The sequence below is a fragment of the Protopterus annectens genome, chromosome 10.part0 (genome assembly GCF_019279795.1).
Source record: "Protopterus annectens isolate FY-2018-M chromosome 10.part0, PAN1.0, whole genome shotgun sequence".
In the NCBI taxonomy this organism is placed as follows: domain Eukaryota; kingdom Metazoa; phylum Chordata; order Ceratodontiformes; family Protopteridae; genus Protopterus; species Protopterus annectens.
This window is the reverse complement of record NC_056744.1, coordinates 1,599,636,420-1,599,660,494: the sequence shown is the minus strand read 5'-3', so window position 1 is coordinate 1,599,660,494 and position 24,075 is coordinate 1,599,636,420. Positions and strand designations below refer to the sequence as shown.

At 40.7% G+C, this 24,075-nt stretch overlaps 1 protein-coding gene across 1 annotated transcript in view; it reads left to right on the top strand.

Moving 5' to 3' along the window:
• CORO1A (coronin 1A) overlaps positions 1-24,075 on the top strand; it is a 370,883-nt gene that overhangs the window by 253,935 nt on the left and 92,873 nt on the right. Inside the window, exon 8 of the mRNA XM_044086267.1 lies at positions 13,513-13,658. Coding sequence (XP_043942202.1) covers positions 13,513-13,658 — 146 coding nt within the window. The remainder of the gene's footprint in view (positions 1-13,512; positions 13,659-24,075) is intronic.

The window sequence follows — 24,075 nt, the reverse complement described above, 5'->3', positions numbered from 1 at the left end:
ATGGTGCTGTGGTAGCGTTGTCGCCTCACAGTTAGACGTTGCCCATTCAGTTCTCAGTTAGAGCGTCTTCTGTGTGCCGACATGCGTGAATGGGCGTTCCTTTGTTGAAGGTTGTGCGTTAGGCCCGGCAAGCCAGCATGTAAAAATCTACTGCCAATCATTAGCAGACTGGAGTTCTGCTGTGGCGACCCCTAACCGGGAAAAGCTGAAAGACACAATAACAACAACAACAAAAAAATGATTATAACAGATGCCTGGAGTACACATCAGAACTACAGTTATTGGCTCATAAGATGATGGCGTGTGGAATCGCCGTACAGAAATCAGATGGTACTAGATGTAAGCATCAGGTAATTGTTCAGAAAGTGGTGCTTGGATAATGGGTTAATAAGCATGAACGTTTATGTCAAATTGATTTGCTAAGTTTGAACATACATACGGAAGTCTTCAGATACAGTGGGGTGGGTAATTTTAATCAGTTAAAAGTAGAGATAGCTCAGTTTGTAGTTATACAGCACTATGTATGCACATTAATTTCACTTACAAAGTGTATGCCTGTATTTAGCTGACCAGACACACAGCAGTTTGAAGTGTAATTTTTCTGTTGCCATGTCCATCAGATTTTTAAAATTTGCATTCTGTCAGAGGATCAGCATAGAGACCTGCTTGCAAGAATCATTGTTTAGGTGGGGTAAGAAGACCCTGTGACAGCATGTAGGTTTTCTAGAAGCAGGTGGACATGAAAAAGCAACAGCATGATAAAAAATCCTCCCAAGAAGGCAGAGTTCAGAGGTAGTCCATCTTATTTACATAGTTATTGTGTTTTCCATCATGATGTGTGTGTGTGTGTGTGTGTGTGGGTGTGGGTGTGTGTGTGTGTGTAGGTCTCGATCTAGCACTAGATGACCTAGGCATCTGCCTGGGACCTGGTGCAGGCTGTGGGGGGGGGGGGGGCATCCCCACTATACATTATGTAAAAATTAGTCAGAACCAAAATTTCCTGCAATGGAAAACAGAGTTACTCCTGCCAAAGTTTAGCATTATTCCAGCTGTAATCTTCTTTCATTGGCTCTGCATCCCTCAGTGGACAAGTGACAAGTTTTCCATCATGATGTGTGTGGGTGTGTGTGTGTGTGTGTGTAGGTCTCGATCTAGCACTAGATGACCTAGGCATCTGCCCAGGACCTGGTGCAGGCTGTGGGGGGGGGGGGCATCCCCACTATACATTATGTAAAAATTAGTCAGAATCAAAATTTCCTGCAACGAAAAACAGAGTTACTCCTGCCAAAGTTTAGCATTATTCCAGCTGTAATCTTCTTTCATTGGCTCTGCATCCCTCAGTGGACAAGTGAATGGTGCGAGTTTAACTCGCATAAGAACTTTTTGCATTCCAGAGCAGTTCATCCAGCAGTATTGCAATGTTTAACTTGCATAATTTTTTGCAAAGGAGGATCATATGCATTAATAGAGCAGATTGTCCCATTGGCAGTTGCAAGTCAAGTTTACACTGTGATACCAGTCAGGTGTGTGTGCAATTTATTTTAACACAAGGAGGTGTGTGTGTGTGTGTGTGTGTGTGTGTGTGTGTGTGTGTGTGTGTGTGTGTGTGTGTGTGTGCGTGCGTGCGTGCGTGTGTGCGTGTGTGTGTGTGTGTGTGTGAGACACAGAGAGAGAGAGAGAGAGAGAGAGAAAGAGTGGTAAATGCCACAGTTAGGAGTGGCAGTTTAGATAAGCAACTTGCTCAACCTCAAACCGTTTGCCTTAAGTACTGGAGGTAAGACCCTTAATCCTCCACACAAATTGCCAGACCTCTATTATTTTGCTTTCTTTGGTAATTCGCTACTGAGGGTTAGGGTACAGTAAGTCATTCATTAGAATTGCATTTTTTTCTGTGGTTTACAGAATAAATGTGGATATAAGCATTAGGTAGCCTATCTACCACAAGAGGAGTGGTTTCTGGACCAGGAATTGTAGTTTATTGGGCATTTGGGCAGTTTTTCCATCTCTTTCAACTTTCTGGTTTAAAAGCCCGTGTTTGTGCTTGTTTCTTGCTTTTCCTGTAACTAGTCTAGTCCAGATATATATTTGCTGTTTCTAGGACTGTTTGTATGCTTCTAAGCAGTGCCAAAGTCTGCTCTTCAATTTTTCCCTTAGATCTGCTAGTTCTCTCCTCTCCTGCACTTTTACTAGCTTATTAGTCTAGCACTTTACCAGACTTCTTGTAGCAATTATTGTAGCACACAAAAGTGCTACCAGCACTAAACATTCTACAAGGAAACAGCTCCGGTACTTATTATTAATGCCCACCCCTCAAGACATGTCTAAAAGTGCATGAGGTTTATATCCCTAGAGCATGTAGCTCGAGTAGATTTGGTTTTGCTAAGATGGAGCATGTTCAACAGTTCTGGGTTGGACATGGCTGTATGTTAGACAGAGATCGCCTCTGAGAAGGCGGTATGCAACAGAGAAAAGCCTTAGTTTTTTCAATCGTGCTGCATAGGCAACTGTTTGAGGCCAGTAATCCTCTTAGTGAGGTACCTCTGTGGTCCCTCCAGCTACTGGAGATGCCTAGCCAGGTACATTCCAATTGGTGCATTGTACTCAATAATGGGTCTAATGAGGGAAGAGTAGAGCGGCACCATTACATCCTTAGATCTTGATGCAAACCCTTTCGTGATCAGATGGGTCACATAGAAGGATTTTCTAACCACCTTGGCAACATGGTTATTAAAGGAAAGCTGACTATCTACTTGGGTCCTTAGATCCCTTATTACTTCTTCAGATTTCAGAGGGTTACCTCCTATGTGGTAGTTCGCGGGTACCCTGTTTTTTCCAAAGGGGATTACTACGCATTTTTTAGCATTTAGCTTGAGACCATGGCTTTGACACCATCCATCAGTCTCATTAAGGCCCTTCTGGAGGATATCCATGTTGGCCGGAGACTCTATTATAGCACCCAGTTTGCAGTCGTCCGCAAACTTGGTCAGCCACAGCCCTTCAGTGCTTGCCTGTACTTCTGAGAAGTATATGCCAAACAGGAGGGGCCCCAGGACAGAGCCCTGAGGCACACTGCTCATTACTGGTCTGGATTCGGACATAGATCCCGCTACTCTTACTTTGCAGGATCTGTCAGAGAGCCAGTTTGTGATCCATCTTGTGACGTAAGGGTTTATGCCCAGGTTGGTGAGTTTATCAATAATACCCGAACGGGGAATGGTGTCAAATGCTTTAGCAAGGTCAAGGTAAGCCGTGTGTACCTCCTTTCCCTTATCTGTAGCCTGAGTAACTGTCTCAAAGAAGTCCATCAGGTTCAGGAGGCATGATATGCCCTTGACGAAGCCGAACTGTGTGGGGTCAGGTGTTTGGAGGTTCCCAATCTCTCCATTTATGAGTTCCATAATGATTTGCTCCATTGCCTTACAGATCAGACTGGTCAGGCTTATTGGTCGGTAGTTCCCAGGGTCGGTTGTGGGCCCACCCTTGTGCAGCGGAACCACCATTGCTGTGCACCATTCTATGGGCACATATCCTGTCGAGAGGCTGAAACTGAACAGGGCCTTCAGATGCGGGGTTAATTCATTTTGGAGCTCGCGTATGACACAGCCCGGGACACCATCTGGTCCCATGGAGGCAGTGTTTTTAGCTTTAGATAGAGCCTTATTAACCAACGTATCAGTAATAATTGGAGTTACACAATCCCCTGGAATAGTAATAGGCCCTGTAGGTGGTGAGGGGGGGAGAAATTTGCACTGAACCTGTCAGCTAAGATGTTGGCAATGTCAGTGTGGTCAGTGTATTTTGTTCCATTTTGTACTAGCTCAGAACAGACCTGAGCGTTGCCATTTAGATTTTTGACGTAGCCATAGAAGGCCTTATGGTTATCCTTGGCATCCTTGGCAACTTTCTTTTCGAAATTGGCTTTAGTTGACTTGATGAAGGCCCTCAATTTCTTACTAATGCTGATCAGGGATGATTTTTCTACTTGAGATTTGGCCTTTTTTTGGATAAGTCTCCTCCTTTTATTGTATAGTTTGCTTATGGCCGGGGTCCACCAGACTGGTTTCTTCTTGCTTGAGGAAGGAGTCTTGGTTTTATTTGGGATAGCACGGTCCATGCAATCCTGAAGATGTATATAAAGTGCCTTGGTGTAGGATTCCGCATCTTGGATATCATTATCCTTCTGCAAGGAAATAGTGAAGCTTTCCACTTCTGACACAAGTAGTTTGAAGTTTGCTTTGGAAAGTTTTTTTACGATGGTTTCTTTGACTGGGGGAGGTGGAGGGGTGAGGACGTCCAGGGTTATCAGTTTGTGGTCTGATCTGACCAGAGAGGGAGTGATAACGGGTGTGGTTCAGTGGGCGCCCATATTTGTGATGACTAAATCCAATATGTTGTCCCTACTAGTGGGAGAACATACCAGTTGTTCAAGGGCATTTGAATTTATAAATTCTATGAACCGCTGGGCATAGGAGTTAGACCTTTGGTAGTTCACCCAGTCTATACCAGGGTAGTTGAAATCACCCAAAATTATGGTGTTGGGTAGGAACTTTATATTTTCCAATGCCTCAAGGAATGTTGAGTGAGCATCTTGGGACATGGTGGGCGATCTATAACAGGCTACGACTTGAAATATGGTTTTGCCTGCTGATAGTTGCGCATGGATGAACTCTGGGGCATCATGCTGGGCCACTAACCTGGAGATGTGGGTATCCTTGATGAATATGGATACACCTCCGCCCTTTGTACTATGATCCGGTAACTAGGGCCGGAAGGTATGATATATATTGTAACCTGGTAGTGCTGGGGTGCTCTCTGGAGCCTTGAACCAGGTTTCCGTCACTGCACAAACATCGATTTTCTCCATACTGAGGAGTGCCTCGACTGCGTGCAATTTGAGATTGAGACTTCTGGCGTTGAGTAGCATTACCCTTAGTTTTTGGTTACCTGTGCTGGTTACGGTGGTTGGTTTGTCCTTTGAGCCTTGCCTAAAAAAGGCACTATGGGGACGGCAAGATCCTTGGCCAGTATTCGAAAGCCTAGGGGTGACAGGTGCAAACCATCTCTGGCGAAACAGTGAGGCTTGTCTGTCATGTCATCCCAGGCAGACAGACACTGGATCTCCTTAGAATGACACCAGAAGCTTAGCCAGTTGTTGAAATTGATCATTTTGCCTTTGTATTGTGGTATCATTCTAGGTGAAGGTAGTATGCAAGGTCAGGGTCATACCAGCTTGGGCTACATGATCAGAGAGCTCCTCAATGTCTCTTTTTATGTAGTCCAGGGAGGTATGTCTTAAATCATTCACACCAACATGTACAATGACAGCGTCATACTTGTACTTGTTCTGGAGTAACCTAAGTGCCTGTGTTATGTGGGGGGATCCTAGCACATGACAGGCAGCTGACAGTAACCTTCTCCTTGTTCAGTCTGGTGAGTGGAACATCTGTGTGCCTTACTATAGAGTCTCCTATTACTAGCTTGTTGGGTATGGTGTTTTGCCTTAGGGGCTGTCGTGAGGCACACTGCTGAGGTGAATTATGTGTTTTCTGGCTTGTGTTTGGAGGTGCAGGTTGCTTGCTTGTCTGTTTTGGAGGGCACTGTTTCTCAGATTGGTACCTAGTGCCTCCGAATATGTTTTTGTGTATTTATGTGTATGTTTTGCCAGTGCTTGTTTTGTAGATCCATGTGTGACTGGTGGTGTGATGCTAGTGTGTCTCTTCCCCTCTTGACTGTCTGTTATAGTCATTAGCTTGATGAGTCTGATATGCAAAGCTATGGAATGCATCATCATAGACCTAATAAACAAGGATATAGGGAATCTCCAAACTCTGGATCCCACACAGTTTTGTGAAGGTTAGATCATGCCTGTTCAACTTGGTCGACTTCTGTGAGTCCGTCACCAGAGCTGTGGATGAAGGCAAGGTGGTTCATACAGCTTACCTTGATCTGACTAAGACCTTTGATACCATTCCCCACTCAGGAATCATGGAAAAACTCACTAAGCTAGGCATCAACCCGTATATCACTAGGTGGGTTGCAAACTGGTTCACAGATAGAAACCACAGTGTGAAAGTAGCTGACTCCAAGTCAGACTGCTGACCAGTCACTAGTGGAGTCCCAATGGGTTCAGTCATGGGTCCTCTCCCGTTTCGTATCTACTTCTCTGAAGTCCAGGCCAACACGAAGGGACTCTAGCTGACACAGTTCGCAGACAATTGCAAGTTGGGAGCTATTATTAACTCCCCAAGTGATGCTGACATCCTACAGAAAGGCCTCATTGAAACCAGTGACTGGTGTCAGAACCATGACATTACGCTCAATGCCAAAAAAAGTGTCATCATCCCCCTTGGGAAAAACCCGGTTCCCATGAATTACCACATCAATGGTAGTCCACTGAACACAGAAGGGGGTTATAAGAGATCAGGGAACACAGGTTGGCAGCAACCTTTCTCTTGACCACCACATTGCCACTGTGGTCAGAAAGTCCTTCTTTGTGGTACATCTCATTACTAAGGATTTTCATCCAGGAAGAAAGAGGTCATTGTCTCCCTCTACTCTTTCCTCATTAGGCCAGTCATCGAGTACAATGCCCCATTTGGCATGTACCTCACTAGACACCTGCAACAACTGGAGAGGCCACAGAAGTACCTCACAAAGAGGATCCTAGGCCTTAAACACTTGTCCTATATGGACAGACTCAAAAAACTCCAACTATTCTCTGTCTCATATCGCCTACTTAGAGGCGATCTCTGCTTGACTCACAAAGCCATGTCTAACCCAGCTCTGTTAGAAATGCTACATCTAAAAAAATCCCAATCCCTCTGCACCACATGCTCTAGAGACCTCAACCTCATTACCACAATCAACAGAATATGCTGGAGGGACAGGTTCATAACCCAGAGACTGCCCATGCTATGGAATAGATTTCCCATACATGTCAAGCAGAGCACCTCACTGGCCCTCTTCAAGAGAAGTATTGATGTGTGGATGGGAAATAGAAAATTCACCCCGCAGATCACTCCAGTGGTTCTACTCAACAGAGGCACTGGGAACTAAGGTCAGGTGGCATGATGCCAGGGTAATCCTATGGGCTAGGCTTTTGAAGGCTCCAGGGCTATTAGCCTAGTACACACCTATGAACCTATGTTCTATTAACTGTAACGAAAACTGTAACCAGCAAACCAAGAGGTAAATCCTCCATTGCAACCAAATAAAGAACAAAAATTAAATAAAAGCACAGGCAACAGAGTGAACCAGGCAATATCCAAGTCAGAGACAATAAGACACCAAGTCAATAATGTTATATATAAAGTCATAGACCGTAGCAAAAAATACAATAACAAAGCAGCAGAACAGTAGAAGTCTTGAGGTAAAACATGACTTTATATATAATATTATTGACTTGGTGTCTTATTGCCTCTGACTTGGATATTGCCTGTTTCACTCCGTTGCCTGTGCTTTTGTTTCATTTATGTTCTATTAATGTTTTAAATTATTTAAAGTATTTTGCAGAGCACCTCTTATTTTGCCTCCTATTTATGCCCTGTCCATGAACAGGTCACTTACCCAGACAGTGCTTTGGGGGTAACTTGAAATTTTGGTTAGTCTCCTTAGTGGTCCCCTGCACTGCATGCCTAGGGAGTACCCATGAACCAGAGTAGTTATAGAGTAAAGGAAGGAAATCGATCGTAATAAACAGAAGCCTCATCCCTTGAGCCATGTTCTTTGGCTTGATCCTCTGTGTTCTTGCTCTGCTGAATGCTGACAGTGTGTTTATTATTTAGCTGTGAATAAACTGTATTACATGAAGTCTAGGAGGTTAATGTTCATATTTTAGCTATAAACATTTTTGTTGTTTGTGGGCACAGAGGTATGAAATGCACTGTTTGGGCAATAACAGTTTGTCTTGCATTTAGTGCATGAGTAAGTCTGTAAGCTGTTTTTTGTAAGTCTTTTTCAATGTGAGACTGTTTTGTTTGTTTTGCAGATATTTTTCTTTGATAGATTCTATTACTGCTGTCTCACGCCTTTGAGCTGATTGCATAAGCAGTTTAAGATAACTGAGGCTAGTGGCAATATTAAGCTTCTGCCATTCACTCAATAATAGTGAATCTGTTTCAATTTGTGCCGGCATTTTTAACACTCTCAGCCCTCGCGGTACCAGGTTCTCTGCTAAACAAACCTCAAGGTGAAAAATCTCATACTGTGTCTTAGCCAATCTGCACATCTCTTTCTCTATAAGCAGAATATCAGTTCATAGTGCTAGGAAGTCAAAATCAGTTACCTCGGTGGCATCAACAGTTAGGTTCTTATTAAATAAAGGATTGCCATTTTCTTTAACTCGCAACATAACTGAGTCAAATTTCAAACTCACATCTTGAACTGTCTCTATAGGCATACTAGGAACATATTCCAGCTCCAACTCAATCTCATCAGTGCAACTGAGTAAGAAATATCCTGATACATCTTTCTCGACACTTGTATCAGAAACTATAGACAATGTAAGCTCATATAAATGTAAACTATTACAGATCAAGTTGAATAAATTGCAGAGACTGCCTGGACTTTCAATTGGGTAACATCTTCACCTGGCCTCGTGATTCGCTGGTAAAGGGAAATACAGAAAAGAACGCCCCTAATGAGATACGCCGAACTTCGTACAACAGTGGATGAAACCTGCATTGAACAGTGCGGGACTCAGACAGTCAATGAAAATGATATTGAGCGTACTAAGCTAGTAGCACCGTCTACAGAAAGCGCTACTAAGAGATCTTTTATAGAAACAGGAGCCAAGAAGAAGACCTTCACTGTTAGTGCAGAGGTACATAGAGCGGCCGACTGCACTACACCATTGGCTACAGAAACAGGCTCGACTGGGGCCTCCAGTACTTTGAAAGAAGAAGCGCAATTTTTTTGTTTGAATTTTCCGCTCCCAGTGAGGGACAGCTCGTCAAATCGAGCGGGCGGACAGTGGCAGAGGAATCAACGGATAGACAGAGGAAGGAGTACCACCAGGTACAAAAGGAAACACGAGGAAGAGGTGAACAATGTATATACAATCAAAAAAGCTTTTCAGCAAGTAAGACTTTAGTGACTAATTTATCACAACATATATTGACAGATATTGAACTTAATGTTTTGAGTAAAGGTTTGTCTTTTATACCCTCAGCTAACATGTCCTTAACAGACATAGTTTTTGATCTTAAAATGTTTACCAGGAACTTGACATTGAAATGTATGTTTAAACAAAGTGACACAGTTATTGATTACTCTTTGAGAAAACCTAGTACTTTTATTCCTATGCCCATGGCCTTAGTCAATGCATTTGAACAGATGTGTCTCTCTGATATTTATAAAGTGTACAATGATAGACAACAAATTAATAGAAAATACAATCTGAATAAGGTTGAATTACAAGCACTGCATAACTTGGAAAATGATGACAATTTAGTCATCAGACCAGCAGACAAAGGGGGTGGGATTGTCTTGTTAAACAGCTATGATTATGATTGTCTAATGCATGAAATGTTGAGCAATGCTGAGTTTTATCAAAGAATAACTGTAATGCACATGAAAAAGACGACAACAGTTGTTAATGAGCAGACAGAATATTTGGCATATTTAGGTTTATTGTCAGATGACATTGTAAAATTTTTTTAAAACATCTCATTACACTGTACCAATTATTCAAGGGTTACCTAAGCTCCATAAGAACATGGCCAGACCTCCAATGCGTCCTATAGTGGCAGGGAGGGGTTGGTGCACTGAAAGTTTATCCATATATTTGGAGAAGAAGTTAAAGCCTATGGTAGACAAATCAGTTTATGTTCTAAAGGACACAGAACATTTTCTGGGTGACTTATATGAAGGCACTAATTGTGGATTTTTAGAAGTTGATTTTTTCTTTGTTACTCTTGATGTAGTCTCTTTATTCACAGTCATTCCGAATGATACAGGACTAGACTTTTTGAAGGAACAACTAATCAAGTGTTGTTTATATAGCATCAGTGAGACTGAAACTTTTTTGAAGTTAATGTCCATTGTACTGATGAATAATGTATTCCTTTTTAGAGATCAGGTTTATTGGCAAAGAAATGGGGTAGCTATGGGGAGTGCTTGCTCCAATAGCTATGCTAATGCAGTTATGATGCTTTGGGAAGCAAATCATTTATTGGAAGGTCCATATAGCAAATTTATTTTGTTCTACAGGAGATTTGTAAACGACCTTTTTATGTTATGGGGTGGTACGCTTTTAGAATTAATGGATTTTGTTAAGATTATTAATGGCTCCACGAAATTTTTGAGGTTTACTATGACTTATTCAAGAACAGGTATTAACTTTCTAGATGTGCTTGTAGAAAGGGATGCTAATGGCACTATCTCTACTAAACTGTATAGAAAGGAGTGTCATGTCAATAGTCTTCTCTCTAGAAGTAGCATGCACCTAATTATATCTTTAGGAATGTGGTGCAGAACCAGTTTTATAGAGCCTCCAGGTTGAATGTGAGGAATGAATATTTTCAAGAACAGAAATCTAGAACCACCGGAGAACTTGTTGAGAGAGGCTATGATCGAGCATTTGTTGAACAAAATGCAGTTCATGTCACTCATTTGAGAGATACTAGGCCAAGCCCTATTTCTCAGAGAGGCAGTCTAGAGAGTTCAATAGTAAAGCAGATAAATTAAAGTATGTATACCATACTCAAGGGATGTTTTTAAATACACAGATATTATTAATCAACATTGGAGCATATTATTGACAGATCCACAGATAAGTAATATAATAGGTTTCAAGCCTCAATATATTTTTAAAAATAGAAAGAATTTAAAAAGGAGGTTATGTAATGTTAAAGAGAGGAAAATTAGACATGCTTCCTTTGGCACTAAACCATGTGGTAAATGTACACAGTGTAGACATATTAGTGAAGAGACATCTTTTGTACATCCAGATACGGGTAGAATTTTTGATATTAGAGTACAAGCTAATTGTGAAACCATGCATGTTGTCTATTTAGCAGTATGTGTATTGTGCAAATGTTTCTATATAGGCAAGACAGACCGCACTCTCAAAGATAGAATTAGGGAGCATATATACCATATAGGTAAAGGTAGTGATACCAATGCTCTAGCCAAGCATGTGAAGTCAGTAGGTAGTCAGCATAAATTCTTATTCACAGGTGTGTCCAGGACATATGAGAGTGCTAGAATGGGTGATATTAAATCTAGGACTGAAGAAATGGAAGTGAAATGGATAGTGATGTTGGCTAACTATGGCCATGGACTCAATGACCATATTCCCTTGAAACCAGTGTTAGGTAAAAGAGCCCTTTTTAGACAGGTAGTGTTTTTATGCACATAAGTATTTTTATTTTTATGTATATTAGCACTTTTATGCAATTGCTGTGTATATGTATATATATTATTGATACATTTTTGATATATTTATTTATCTTTTGATACTACTAGTATACTCTTTTATTATGTATTTTTATTTTATTATATTTCTTTAAATGTTAATTGTTCCTGATCATATAACTTTTTTAGAAGTGGATATAAGGTGTGTGTTTTTGTGTAAAGAGTTACACCTGATGAAGCATTTGTGAAAGCGCTAGTGTGAGCAGTAAAGTGGTACTACTAGTTTAATTCCTGGTACGTTTTATTTTCTACAAAGTGACACTGGAATCTTGCCTCAGCAGCCTTTTTGGAAGTATTTTGTCTCTTGTTATTAGCTGCTATTGGGGTATCTGGTATTTGGTCGTTTACCTCGTTTTAAAATGACAATCATGTTTAGTGATTACTATATGGATATGGTTTCACTTTAGTCCTTAGGTCTTCTGCAATACCTCCATATGTTCATACGGGTGTACTTCTTTTGACCTAACTCCCATTTGCCTGACACCCATTCGCCCGAGACCAAATGACTGAAATTTCATTTGCCCGACACTTCATTTGCCCGACAAGTATTATTAGCAAGAAAATGGAATATGCCCCCTTCCCCACTGTAGTGCGACCCTGAAGTTAGAATATATAGTTAGGGGTGTGTGGGTGGCACAGCCCCCCACTTACTTTTCTTTTACTAACCACTATTACATCAAAAGTTAACAATATCATATGAAATGAAGTGGGGGGCTTCACCCCCCCACAGCCCCCGTTGTGGGGGGCTGTGTCCCCTACACCCCCCCAACTATATATTCTAACTCCAGGGTCGCACTACAGTGGGGAATGGGGCATATTCCATTTTCTTGCTAATAATACTTGTCGGTCAAATGAAGTGTCGGGCAAATGAAATTTCAGTCAAATGGGGTCAGGAAAATGAGTGTCGGGCAAATGAAAGTTAGGTCAAAAGAAGCAGACCCGTTCATACTTGTCACTGTTTAAGGTCCTTGTGGTATAATTGCCCAATGTGACATACAGGAATCTTATGGCTGATCAGCAGTGTAATAAAGTGACATTTTCATCCTTACTGTACAGGACTCTTTATTTATCTCTGCATTGTGAATCTACTTTTCCAGTTTTGATGATTCTTTTTGATTATCCACGGCACTGAATTTTGTTTTGTTTATTTTTCTTGTTGACTGGGACTGTCAGTCAGAGCAGTGCTGACTTTTAATGGAGATCAAGCAAGAAGATCTTTAAAGAAGTTACAGTGTAAACATGAAATATTTTAAATACTAAGGAATTATTTAATTATTTGATAGTCACTTTATCCAGTTCAGGGTCATGGGGAAGCCAGAATGTGTTCCAGCACTCACAGGCCCAAGGCAAAGAAACTAATCCTGGATAGGATGGCAATTCCAGCACACACAGACAGACACACGGACAGACAGATAGACACACACACGCGCACACACACACACACACACACACACACACACACACACACACACACACACGCGCGCACACACACACACACACACACACACACACACACACACACACACACACACACACACACACACACACACACACACACACACAGTGCCTGTGAGGACTGCCAGTTATCTGAGGCATGTGTTTGGGATTTCCCAGGAAAATTAACATTCACATGATGGCAAATACAAAGCAGAGCACAGGAGAGGCAAAATAATTTAACCTCTGTTTATATTTAAACTGTGGATGTAGAACAGGCACTTAATTTTACTTAGGAGTTAATGGTGCATTTTTCCTCACTTTCCTATAGTGTTATAGGGATTTTCAAACATTATAGAAAATGCTGTTTAGCAACAAAAGATGTATAAATCTGGCTGCATTTTGTCTGTGCATGTGACAGGTCAAGGGATTTTCTCCCCTGCCCTGGCCAAATTTCCCTTGGTCATTAATAAATATCCTACTGGGTCTTTCCCGAAAATAGGCCATTGGCCTAGTCGTGCAACTAATCCAGTCAACAAAAAGTAAATGCTTAAGATCAGATAGATACAGGAGTCACTGCATTAGTTTTGTGTGATGTTGTCTTTTAAAATGGTACTTTTCATTGAAATAACTATAATTTTAATTCTTGTATTTGGGCTACAGGGGGACAGCAGCATCCGATACTTTGAGATCACAGATGAAGCACCTTATCTTCACTATCTCTCCATGTTTACCAGCAAGGAGTCCCAGAGAGGGATGGGGTATATGCCTAAGCGAGGCTTGGAGGTCAACAAGTGTGAAATTGCTAGGTAGGTGTTCCACAGCTCAGAAAGGGCCATAACATTTTTTACTGCCTTTTTTAGATGTAGTGAAAGTTATTTATGCTTGCAAAACCACAAGACACTCACGAACAATTCTTATTATACCACAAAGTAAGACTCCGCAGCAACTTGTAGAAAGATTTAATCCACTGAGATGTAGTTACATCCAACAATACAAGATACACAAATACTGGTTTTCTGTTCTCTAGCGCCTCGGCAAACAGCCTTTACAGAGTAAATTATTCATTGCACTAACACTCACCTTACATTTTATACAACTTCAAATCACTCATAAGTTAATTACATCCAATTATTCAATCAACCACACCACTTTTTTTAAAAAGATAAAATGCATAAAACACTACACATTTTAAAGCTACAGTTGCTAAAGCAAACTCTTCCATGAACAATCATAATTCAAACCATACGGTTTAAGCGTGTTAAATTTTAATATAAAATATAATTCTTTTTTCCTTAGTATTTGTTTTATACATTTATCATTTAAATACTTTGTATTTTCAATACTATCTAGCACTGTGACCCTCAAATTCTCCATATTGCCCCCATGATATTTTTGAAAATGCCCTGCCAACGGACTAGTTTCCTTATTTTTCAAAATATCCCTAACATGTTCCTTAATTCTACATGCTAAGGTTCTTTTTGTCTCTCCCACATAAAACTTTTTACATGGGCATGCAATAAAGTTATTTATGCTGTTCGACTGCACCCTGATCTTTAAGATCACCTATAGTGTTCCTCTGTTTTGCTGTGACCACATTCCTTCTTAGCTCACATCTCTTTTAACCTTAGTCTTCAATGCTTTTTAATGAATGTTTGCTACTGACTTTGCTGTTCCTTCTAACATTGATAGGTCTATAGTTTCCTGACACTCTTCTGCACTTTCTTCTACCTTCCCTTTTCTGTTACGTCTGCCATTTTGGCATCATTCTTTTTTCTTTAAAAAAATTCTTCGCTCTTCCGCTTCTTGCAGTTATTTCTGATGCAGCCAAGCTTTGTCCAGTCACAGTCCCTTTCTGTTCCTCCTGATTTCTGTTCTGTACAGATGCAGTATTCTAGTACATAGAGTTTGCTGCTGTTGCAATGTAGGAGCCACTTGCAGTTTCTTAACCTTTTCCCACATAGGGCATGTCTGGAAACGAACTTCTGCAAACGTAATACATTTGTGCTGATTAAACTTTTTTAATCAACATTTTATGCTCCTTGCCACATTCACTTCTGTTGGCTAGTCCTGCCTGTAGCCCCCACCCTATTTGTTTTCTCTATTTAGAGGAAGACATTTGGGTTAAAGGTCCCTGACCTTGAAATACACAAGATGGATTTTAATAATTGTGCCCCTCTTTTCTCTTTGCAGTTCCTTGGATAGCACTGCATTAGGGTCAGGATGCACTGATTCCATATGCCTGCTAAGATTGCAGAAGCCCCTTCTGCCCTGATGAACCTGTGTCTCTGCCAGGATCTCTGGTCTCCATCAGAGATTCTTCTAGTCAGGGGTCCCAGATAAGGACTCTGTTTCCATCATTCCCCTCTGGATGAAATGTGTAGGCATATGGTTTGACATTCCCCTTCCGTTTGAGGAGGACACCTGTCACCGCAGTAGGTATGTGATCTGATCCTGGATCACCAGCTCCAAAGGTGGGTGCAGTACCTCTGGATCAGCAGGTTGCCATCATGGCAAAGCTTTTATTTAGTGGGCTATTTCGCTACTTTTGGGCACAGAGATGTCCCTCCCAAACAAATGCACTAAAACATTTACACAGTATCAGTACTTAGTTTGCCTTAACATCTGAGACTTCTGTTGTGGGCAACCTAATCAGGGGAGCATTGCAAGTTCACAGATTGCCCTTCAAAGAGATTAACTGAATTTTTGTGACCCTTTTCAAGTAATACTTGTTTTTCCCTTGTCATTTTATAGAATTTTGCCTGATGCAATAACAGATGATCACAATGTTATGTAAAGAGGACAACAGAATAATATTGTATAGCCGATTATTACTAAGATGACAGAGTATTAGATGAATAATTAATTTTACCACAGGTTAGTATGTGGTTGGAGCTTGACTTCTAAGGCAGTGTGACTGTCTTTGAGCCCCACTGTTCTCCATTCTGTGGGTTTGTGCAGCTTCCTTGAGTTAACCCTGCCAAGTTAAGGTTGCCTGCCTCGGCTAATGATGATGATGGGTGCTGCTGGTGGAGAGAGGGCCTAGGAGTTGCCACTTCAGCTTGCTGAGGATGGTTTGGCAGGCTGTTTGTCTACATTGTCCATGCACATGCACTGTAGCTCCAGTGGTTTGTGTGCACTGAGCTCCTGTGAGGAACATCCCAACCCCGCATAGAACAATCTGAACAATCAAACTGATGCCCCAATGATCTCTGATCTCCACTGGAGATTCCTTAATCAGGAAAACCCCCAAATATACATTGTTTTCCTTCCCCCAAGAAGAATCAGGTCTAACAGGTGCCGGAGCCACTAATGTAACTTGAATCGCTTGGAGTGCAGTCAGAGCTCTGTCTGTCTGTGCCCACAGAGCTGGCAGAATTATTTAATTTACTGACCAGTAGTTGGATGGAAATGGGACACTTTTCAACCATGGAAGGCACAACTAGGCAGGTCATTACACAAGGTTCTTAACTGATATTATTACAGAGGAATTTGTATCTTAAAACATCCTGATAACTGTTACAAAAATATATTTTTTAGCTTACTTCAGTAATTGCAGTCTGTACATAAAAGCATTCACTACGATATTATTGTAGTCCAGTTTTGAATTTAAGTACAGATTATCAGCACTGAACGTGTCATGTTTGGTACCATTAAACCACCATCAGTCAACCTGTAAGCACAAGCCTGGAGAATTGCATGAGCAGTTTTGACCACAGTGATGCTGGCAGCAGGTCATGTACCTCTGTTTCTGGAAGCCAGTCTTGCTTGCTCAAGAGAGTACAGCCATATTGCCCCCACCCCCCATCCCAAAGCATGGAATACTGAGTAAGTGGCTAAAGTTTGGGAGAACAATGCAAACTCTTATGATCAGTTTCTGAGCCACTGAAAAAGAAGGGAAGCCCATAAATGCATTGGGCGGCATTAATACTGCCACCCAAGGCTTTGCATGCTTCCAGGCCCAGAAATTTGTCATGTTTTGTTTGTTTGTTTTTATCACATGTGTTTTAGCAGAAATCCAGTTCACATGTCTGTTAAATGCTATGCTGGGATTAAGTTAAGGTCTGAGGTAGCTAGTGGCAGTAACTGTTTCTAACATCACGTTCAAGCAGTGCCCATGTAGGCTGAACAGTTGAAAGAGTCCCTATTCCAGAAGAATTTTAAGAGCTGTTGCAATGGACATAAATGTAGGATCATTAGACCATTGGAACAGGTAATTACTATGTCACCAGATCTGTCAGCAGCGACACTGTTAACAAAAAGTGTCATTTGAACAGGGAATTGCAATGTGACCAGTCAGTTATATTGTTTTAGTTTCAGAAGGCACAAATGTCAACATTGTGAATATCAGTCACATCACAGTGACTCTCGACTCGCTAGCTTAACCAAACAAGCTTTAACATGGATCCTGCAAGGGGGGAGAGGGGAAGTTTCCCACATGACTGCAGTAGTCTATGAAACATGAGTTGACTAGTTGTGATTGATGAATCACATGTTGACTTTTGTGCCATTCAAATGTAGAAACTGCTGCTGACGAGTTATGTCAGAAATTCCACTGTTATTGAAAAGCATAAATACTAGCCACCTCAGTAACACATGCCTGAGACGTGTGCAGTCTTACCCGAAATCAGCTACATTCCAGGTAGTTTCTGGACTTGTTGTTTGAACTGTTTGATAACTCGACATCCTAATGTTTTTCAGCAAACAGTCAAATCCTTTGGGCATCTCCACAGAGATAGTTCCCCCCGAGTAAGTTTACATCCATTCTTTTGATTATAACAGTTGTGAGACTCTTGATTGAAAGTAGCTGAGCTGTAACTAAACCAAAGCCCATGTTAGCAACACAACAGAGTACATATAACCCCAGGTAATCCTGCAGCTGGTCAGTGGCAACTTTTCTGAAAATCTTTGTCAGATTAAAAACCAATGACAGGGCAGACGGTGGCAGCAGATCCAGTCTCTGATTTCAGGAACCAGGGATATTGTAGCATATTTCCCATTAGAATATCCCAGATATGAACACAGAGAGCGGCTTAAGATGTTTTCCTGAAAAAGAGTTGCTTGTTCAGTACATTTCATAAAAAATCTGAGTTACCAGCCATCTGTGCCAGGGTTCCAGTACCTGGCAGAACTGAATTTACTGTTAGGAATATGTGCACACCCACACTCACTCACACACACACACACACACACACACACACACACACACACACACACACACACACACACACACACACACACACACACACACACACACACACACACACACACACACACACACACACACACACACACACACGCACGCGTGTGTGTTATACAAACAACATTGATACACTTCAGGAAACCTATTGGAAAAGCAAATTTGCCCATGCACCGTTAAAATCAGATGTTTGTATCCTTAGGGATATAGTCACCTACACAACATCAGCAGAAAGTCAAGTATGCCTAAGCCTTTAAAAGCCACGCTGATTACCTTCAGGTATTCAGCCAAATGCTAAGTGACTAAATGGCATTTGTTAAAATGGCAAGCTGTCAGTTCATTTTCTAGCCATTATTCACAAATAAATAAGGACTAATACCATTTGGGCAACATACCAAAATATATGCATTTTTGGCAGTAAACCAAAACAGATAAGTTCGGCTGTACTGGTTTGTTCTGTACACTGCATGTTTTCATTATCGAGTTCAGTTATCCCAGATTTGATGAATCCAAGTCTGACAGACATAATGATCTTCTCTCTTTAATACAATTCTGTTTAAGTGTATGTATTTTTTAACCTGGACAATCAAAAGAAGCATTTTTTAATGCTGAAAATTTCTCGCACAAAAGCTCATTCTCACAGCTCCCGGATTCTTTTAAGTGTACATTTATTAAAAATACATTTTAGTAGGTTCTATCTAATAAATGTTTAATTGAAATAGTAAAGCACAAGAAATTCTCTCAGGCTAACTCAAATATTACTGAGTCAGCATCCATGTGAATGGTGCTCATTTTACATTTCTAACTCCAAAGAGATAATTGATTATTAACAGTCAATGCTTGTGATGCATGCATAGTTGCTGAATTATGCACTGGAGTTTGATAGCCTGCTTTGCAAAGCACACTTCCTGAGAAATTTGAAATTTGGCAGGTGATATCAGAATGTTTTCATCAGACCTCAGGGTGAAGAGCAGAGAGACAATATAAAAAATGTTGTTGCGCTTACTGAATAACAGATGCTTGACTCTTCATGCTGCTGACACCCCCCCCCCACCCCGGGCTTTTCTCACTAGAAGTGGCTTATGATCTGGCATAAAAAGAAACTGTAATTTCAGCAACAGATGCAGCACATAAAAGCAAATCTTCAGTTTTTCATGGAGCCCACATGTGTGAGCAGCAGCAGCTGTGCTCCCGAGAGCAGCTGGATAGTTTAAAAATAACATGTTGGCAGCATCAGGAAAGGCAGTCGGACTGATTCCAGCAAGGGAACTCTTGTATTCTGTCTCTTTTCTCTTAAGTTTTATTATAGGGTTCATTGTCCTAGTGATTCTTTTTATGTAGTACATTTTTTGTCATTCTAATGTGACCCATTTACCAGACTGTTCACCTCACTGCTTGTAGTTTTCAGAGCTCCCTGGCCCCCTCCCATAGAGACTGGCAGGCTAAACTATGATTCCTTTTCCATCAGACAGAGTTTAAATATTGGTGCAACTACAAAATATTGAGCTAAATGAAACTGGCTCTTGGAGAAATGCTCCTTCCTTATAAGGTGCCATACTTAACTATAACTAATATCTGTATGTTCCCACATTCCTTCCATTTGGTACTATGTACTATATGATTCAAAAGCCTATTTCTGTCATGAATATCCCTGTTTAAGTTTATCTGAATATACTTTTAAATAAGTACGGTATTTTATTCTGTACTGTGATATTTTGCCCTGGGCAGGCCATGCACTGCATTTGGCACTGTATTATGTTGTAATTGCTGTTAAACTTTGTTATCTGAGTTTTTCTTTACTGTGTTAACATTTGCTATGTGTGCTAAGCAATGCATTATATTTCTGTATTTCATACTGACTAAGTATAGTTGTAGTTTGGAGCTTTTCTCCCCGGGCCTCCGCTGAAAATGGACCTGTGTCCAGTCGGACTATCCCAGTCAACAAATGTAAAATAAAATAAATTCTTCTTCTTCTTTCGGCTTTTAGGGGTTGCCACAGCGGTTCATCTGTCCGCTCATGATTGGCAGTGGAGTTTTACAGTGTCGAGTTGCCAGCCCAGCACCCAACCTTCCACAGAAGGCACACACATGCGCACACTCACACCTAGGGCCAATTTAGAGTGTCCAGTCCACCTACTGCATGTCTTTGGGATGTGGGAGGAAACCAGATCACCCGGAGGAAACCCACACGACCACAGGGAGGACATGCAGACTCCACACAGAAGGCACCCCAGCCGAGAATCGAACCAGAGAGCCTCTTGCTGTAAACCACTGTGGCCGCCCAAAATAAAATAAATAAATAAATAAATAAAATACTTCACAGCTTTTTTGCCTTTTCTGTTGTATGTGCTGCCTTTTGTCGTCAGCAGGTGGCAGTGCTGAGATGCAGGCAGGTTAAACTACATCATGACATTGTTGCCAAACAAGCAGTCAGACGAATCTAATATGTCTGATATGATACGTCCTTTCTGCAGACTCATTATCCAGACTAACTTTAAAATGATTGAATTATAAGAGTTCACCTTTTTATAGATTATTTTGCAGTGTCAAAACTCTTTCCAAAAATCATTTAATCATTGGTGAGCATGATCTAACCAGGATCCTTAAAGGTTTGTTCTTGAGATGCCTTTAATTAATCCAAGTTAATTATGCTGGTATTCATGTTTAACACCTCCTGTACAAAAATCCCCTTTCCTTCTGAGAAGAAACCAAGTTTTTTGTCCAGTTGCTGTAGTCAGTCTCTCAAAACCCAGATATTTTCATTGCTCATCTCCTGTTTATGCATGCGGTTTGATGATCAAAATTCTGTTTATAAGCAGGCTTTATTGGGAGCGAATACTTTAGTGAGGAGTGAGGGCCCAACTGCATCGGTCATTAATGTATCATAAAAGACAGACATCTGTTCAGGGCACTGAGTATGGGCCAGAGGCATTAGTCATTGTTAGTAATAATCTTCAAATCTGGATAAGGCAGAACCCTACTGCTAAATATGAAACATAGTACTAAACTTCTCAGACTCAGATTTCTGGTATGCAGATTTTTCCACATTAGGGATCAAATAATAACAATTCAATTGGTCTTCTATGGTATGAAATACATTTTGTAGATTACTTGTTCCAGAGTGTGGGTGATGATTTTTCTATCCCGCGTGTGCGCACGCGCATGCGCATATGTGTTTATATTAATTTATGGGGTTCATTCATGTGGTCAAAATGCCTAAACAGTGCATAAGCAAATGCATGGGGGGGGGGGGTTGGTTACTGCAGTCCTGACTGTGTCATCTTTCAGATAAGACATTAAGCTGTGGTCCCATCTACTTGAGTTTGTGGTAGTGCAGGATGATATAAAAGATTGGGAGGCACCTATTGAAAAGAGTAGGGTAAGTTCCCCAATGTCCTGGCCTGATATGTAGGGTAAGTTCCCCAATGTCCTGGCCTAATATGTAGGGTAAGTTCCCCAATGTCCTGGCCTAATATGTAGGGTAAGTTCCCCAATGTCCTGGCCTGATTTCCGCAGTAGTAAAAGTACCACCTCAGGTCTCCCTGAAAAGAGGTTACTAATAGCCTGGTGAAACTAAGTCAACAAAGGATGGATGGATAAATAAATAAATAAATAAATAAATAAATAAAAATTGTAAGCACTGTTGATCAGAAAGTGACAGTATTTTGTGGGAAGTCATGGTACAAAGTGGCAGGGGAATTTGCCCCTTTCCTGTTTTGTGCACTCATAGCCGATATGTGTCTAAATATATGCATGTGTGTGTGTGTGTGTGTGTGTGTGTGTATTGGGGGGATGCTGGGGGACCTTGCCCTGCTGTTGCAAGTGTTTTGTCTTTTATTATTATTGTTTGACAGAATCAGTTTCGATCACTAAGTCTGATTACTTTGTATTTGAACACGGTTAAATTTGATCATTTGACATCAAAACACACACCCACGCATATATAGGTGATGCTCCATTACATCAACATCGATGACGGAATGTTGTCTACATAAATAATCAAAACAAAAACAAAAAGTAAACTGATCAAAGTAGGAAACACAGGCTTCTCTTGTGATCATTAATTCACTAAATAAGAAAAAAATCACAACTGTACATGCTTTCTGTGGGGGGGGGGGTGGCTGTCCCCCATATACTCCAGATGTGAAGGCTGTGCCCTCAAATCCCCTAACCTGCATATTCTTATTCCACGGTTGTGCAGCGGGAACCTGCAAGACAAATATTGAACACACAAAGTCACTGTTACTCGATAAAGACTACATTTGATAGTCTGTGACAGTGAAAATAGCTGTCAACAAGATGTGCATTGGATGAAGTGGTTGAAAATCGTTTAATATATAAAATGTGTTGTTTTTAGAAAACTAATGGTGTCAAGCTTGCAGTTTGCCTCCTCTTGCCATGGTCCTTCACTGAGACAGAAATTATATAAATGTTACAGGTGTAGTGTTTCCACTTTGCTGCCGGCTATCATAAGTCTGAATGTTGTAATTGGAATTAAAAAAAACCTTGTTTTTCAACTCTGCTTGCAGAGGGTGCTTTGGTATGACATTGCTGTTTATCAGCAGTGCCTTCAAAGTGTGACAAAGTGCAGAACCGTTGTGTAGTATCCAGAATAAAAGTGTAAAACACAAACTGTCCTTCGTTCTGTTTAATTTTGTTTTTAGTGCCACAACAGGAATTGGCCCCATTCTTAAGTCAAATTATGATTTAAAGAACATGAAATTAGTCTTGTTTCATTCTTTGATGTCAGCCAAAAGTGTTCTTCGCAGCACCCGCAATGTGCCCAGAACTGATTCCTGCAATTCATATGTGATTACATGTATCAGTAGCATATCTAAATACTTTTTCTCTTTTATTATTTGTATATTTTTATTTTATTGTTAGTTTATTTATTGTTTATTATTATTATTATTTTATTGTATTATTATTATTTCTGTGTTGCTGGAATTTTTCTTCCCTGGCCTCCTCTGAAAAAGGGTTCACACTCAGCCAGACCTATCCTGCACAAATATCAAAATAAATAAAACAAGTAAATAAATAACTAGGACTGTATATGCTCATTGATGAGACCCATTGCTGCTACTACTATTGGAACTGTCTGGGTATCCTTCCATAGTGCTGTTGTTTCTGCCTACAAATCCGGATATTTTATGACTTGTGTCTGTCTGTACGTAAGACACTGTAATCACTGTGTGTAGGAATTTCAATGATCAATGCTACTTTTGCCTTCTTATGGACTACTGTATCTGGGGGTCTATATCAGATTGTCGAAAGCTGACAAGTTCGAAGCACTAAACTTCGCACTTGAAAGTTCGAAATCTGACGTCAAATGTCAAAAAATAACACATGCAACACCCAAAACAAAACAAAAAAACGCTCTATGCAGGGGCGGCAATCCCTCTTGCACCCCCCCACACCCCCCACTACTTAAATATACCAACTCCAAGATCGCATTACAGTACAGTAAAGGGAAATCTTCCCTTCCCACACTCTATGGCAATCTTCATTCTACGTTTCGACGTTATTAGACTTCGAATTTTCAAGTTTGAAGTTTAGTGCTTCGAACTTGTCAGCTTTTGATATTACGATATAGACCCGTATCTGGTTTTCTCGCATCTGTTTTTCTGAACTGTTGGTAATAGGTGATCCCATGTGATATAAACTTCATCACTCTCTATAATGCTTTTTGGCTTAAGTTTTCAATAATTCTCCACTGCTTCAATATTGCAATTTTTGCACAATCCCCAGTGCAACAGTCTTGCCACATTATTATGCCTTTCAGTTCACAGGCCTTCTCTACATGTTTCTATTCTCATGTTTTTGCTGTCAGGTGGTCCTACAGGCACCTGTCCAATTAGGCAGCTGCTTTAAGCATTTCTGCAGCATGTTTCTTAATCAGAGTGGCCAGCTCTGTGTTGCAATATTACAAATATAGTGCATCATACATCCGTTATCTAAAAGACAAAGAAACTTCACTATTGCAGTTTTTGGTCATGCTAACATCTGTATAATTTATAAGTACATTC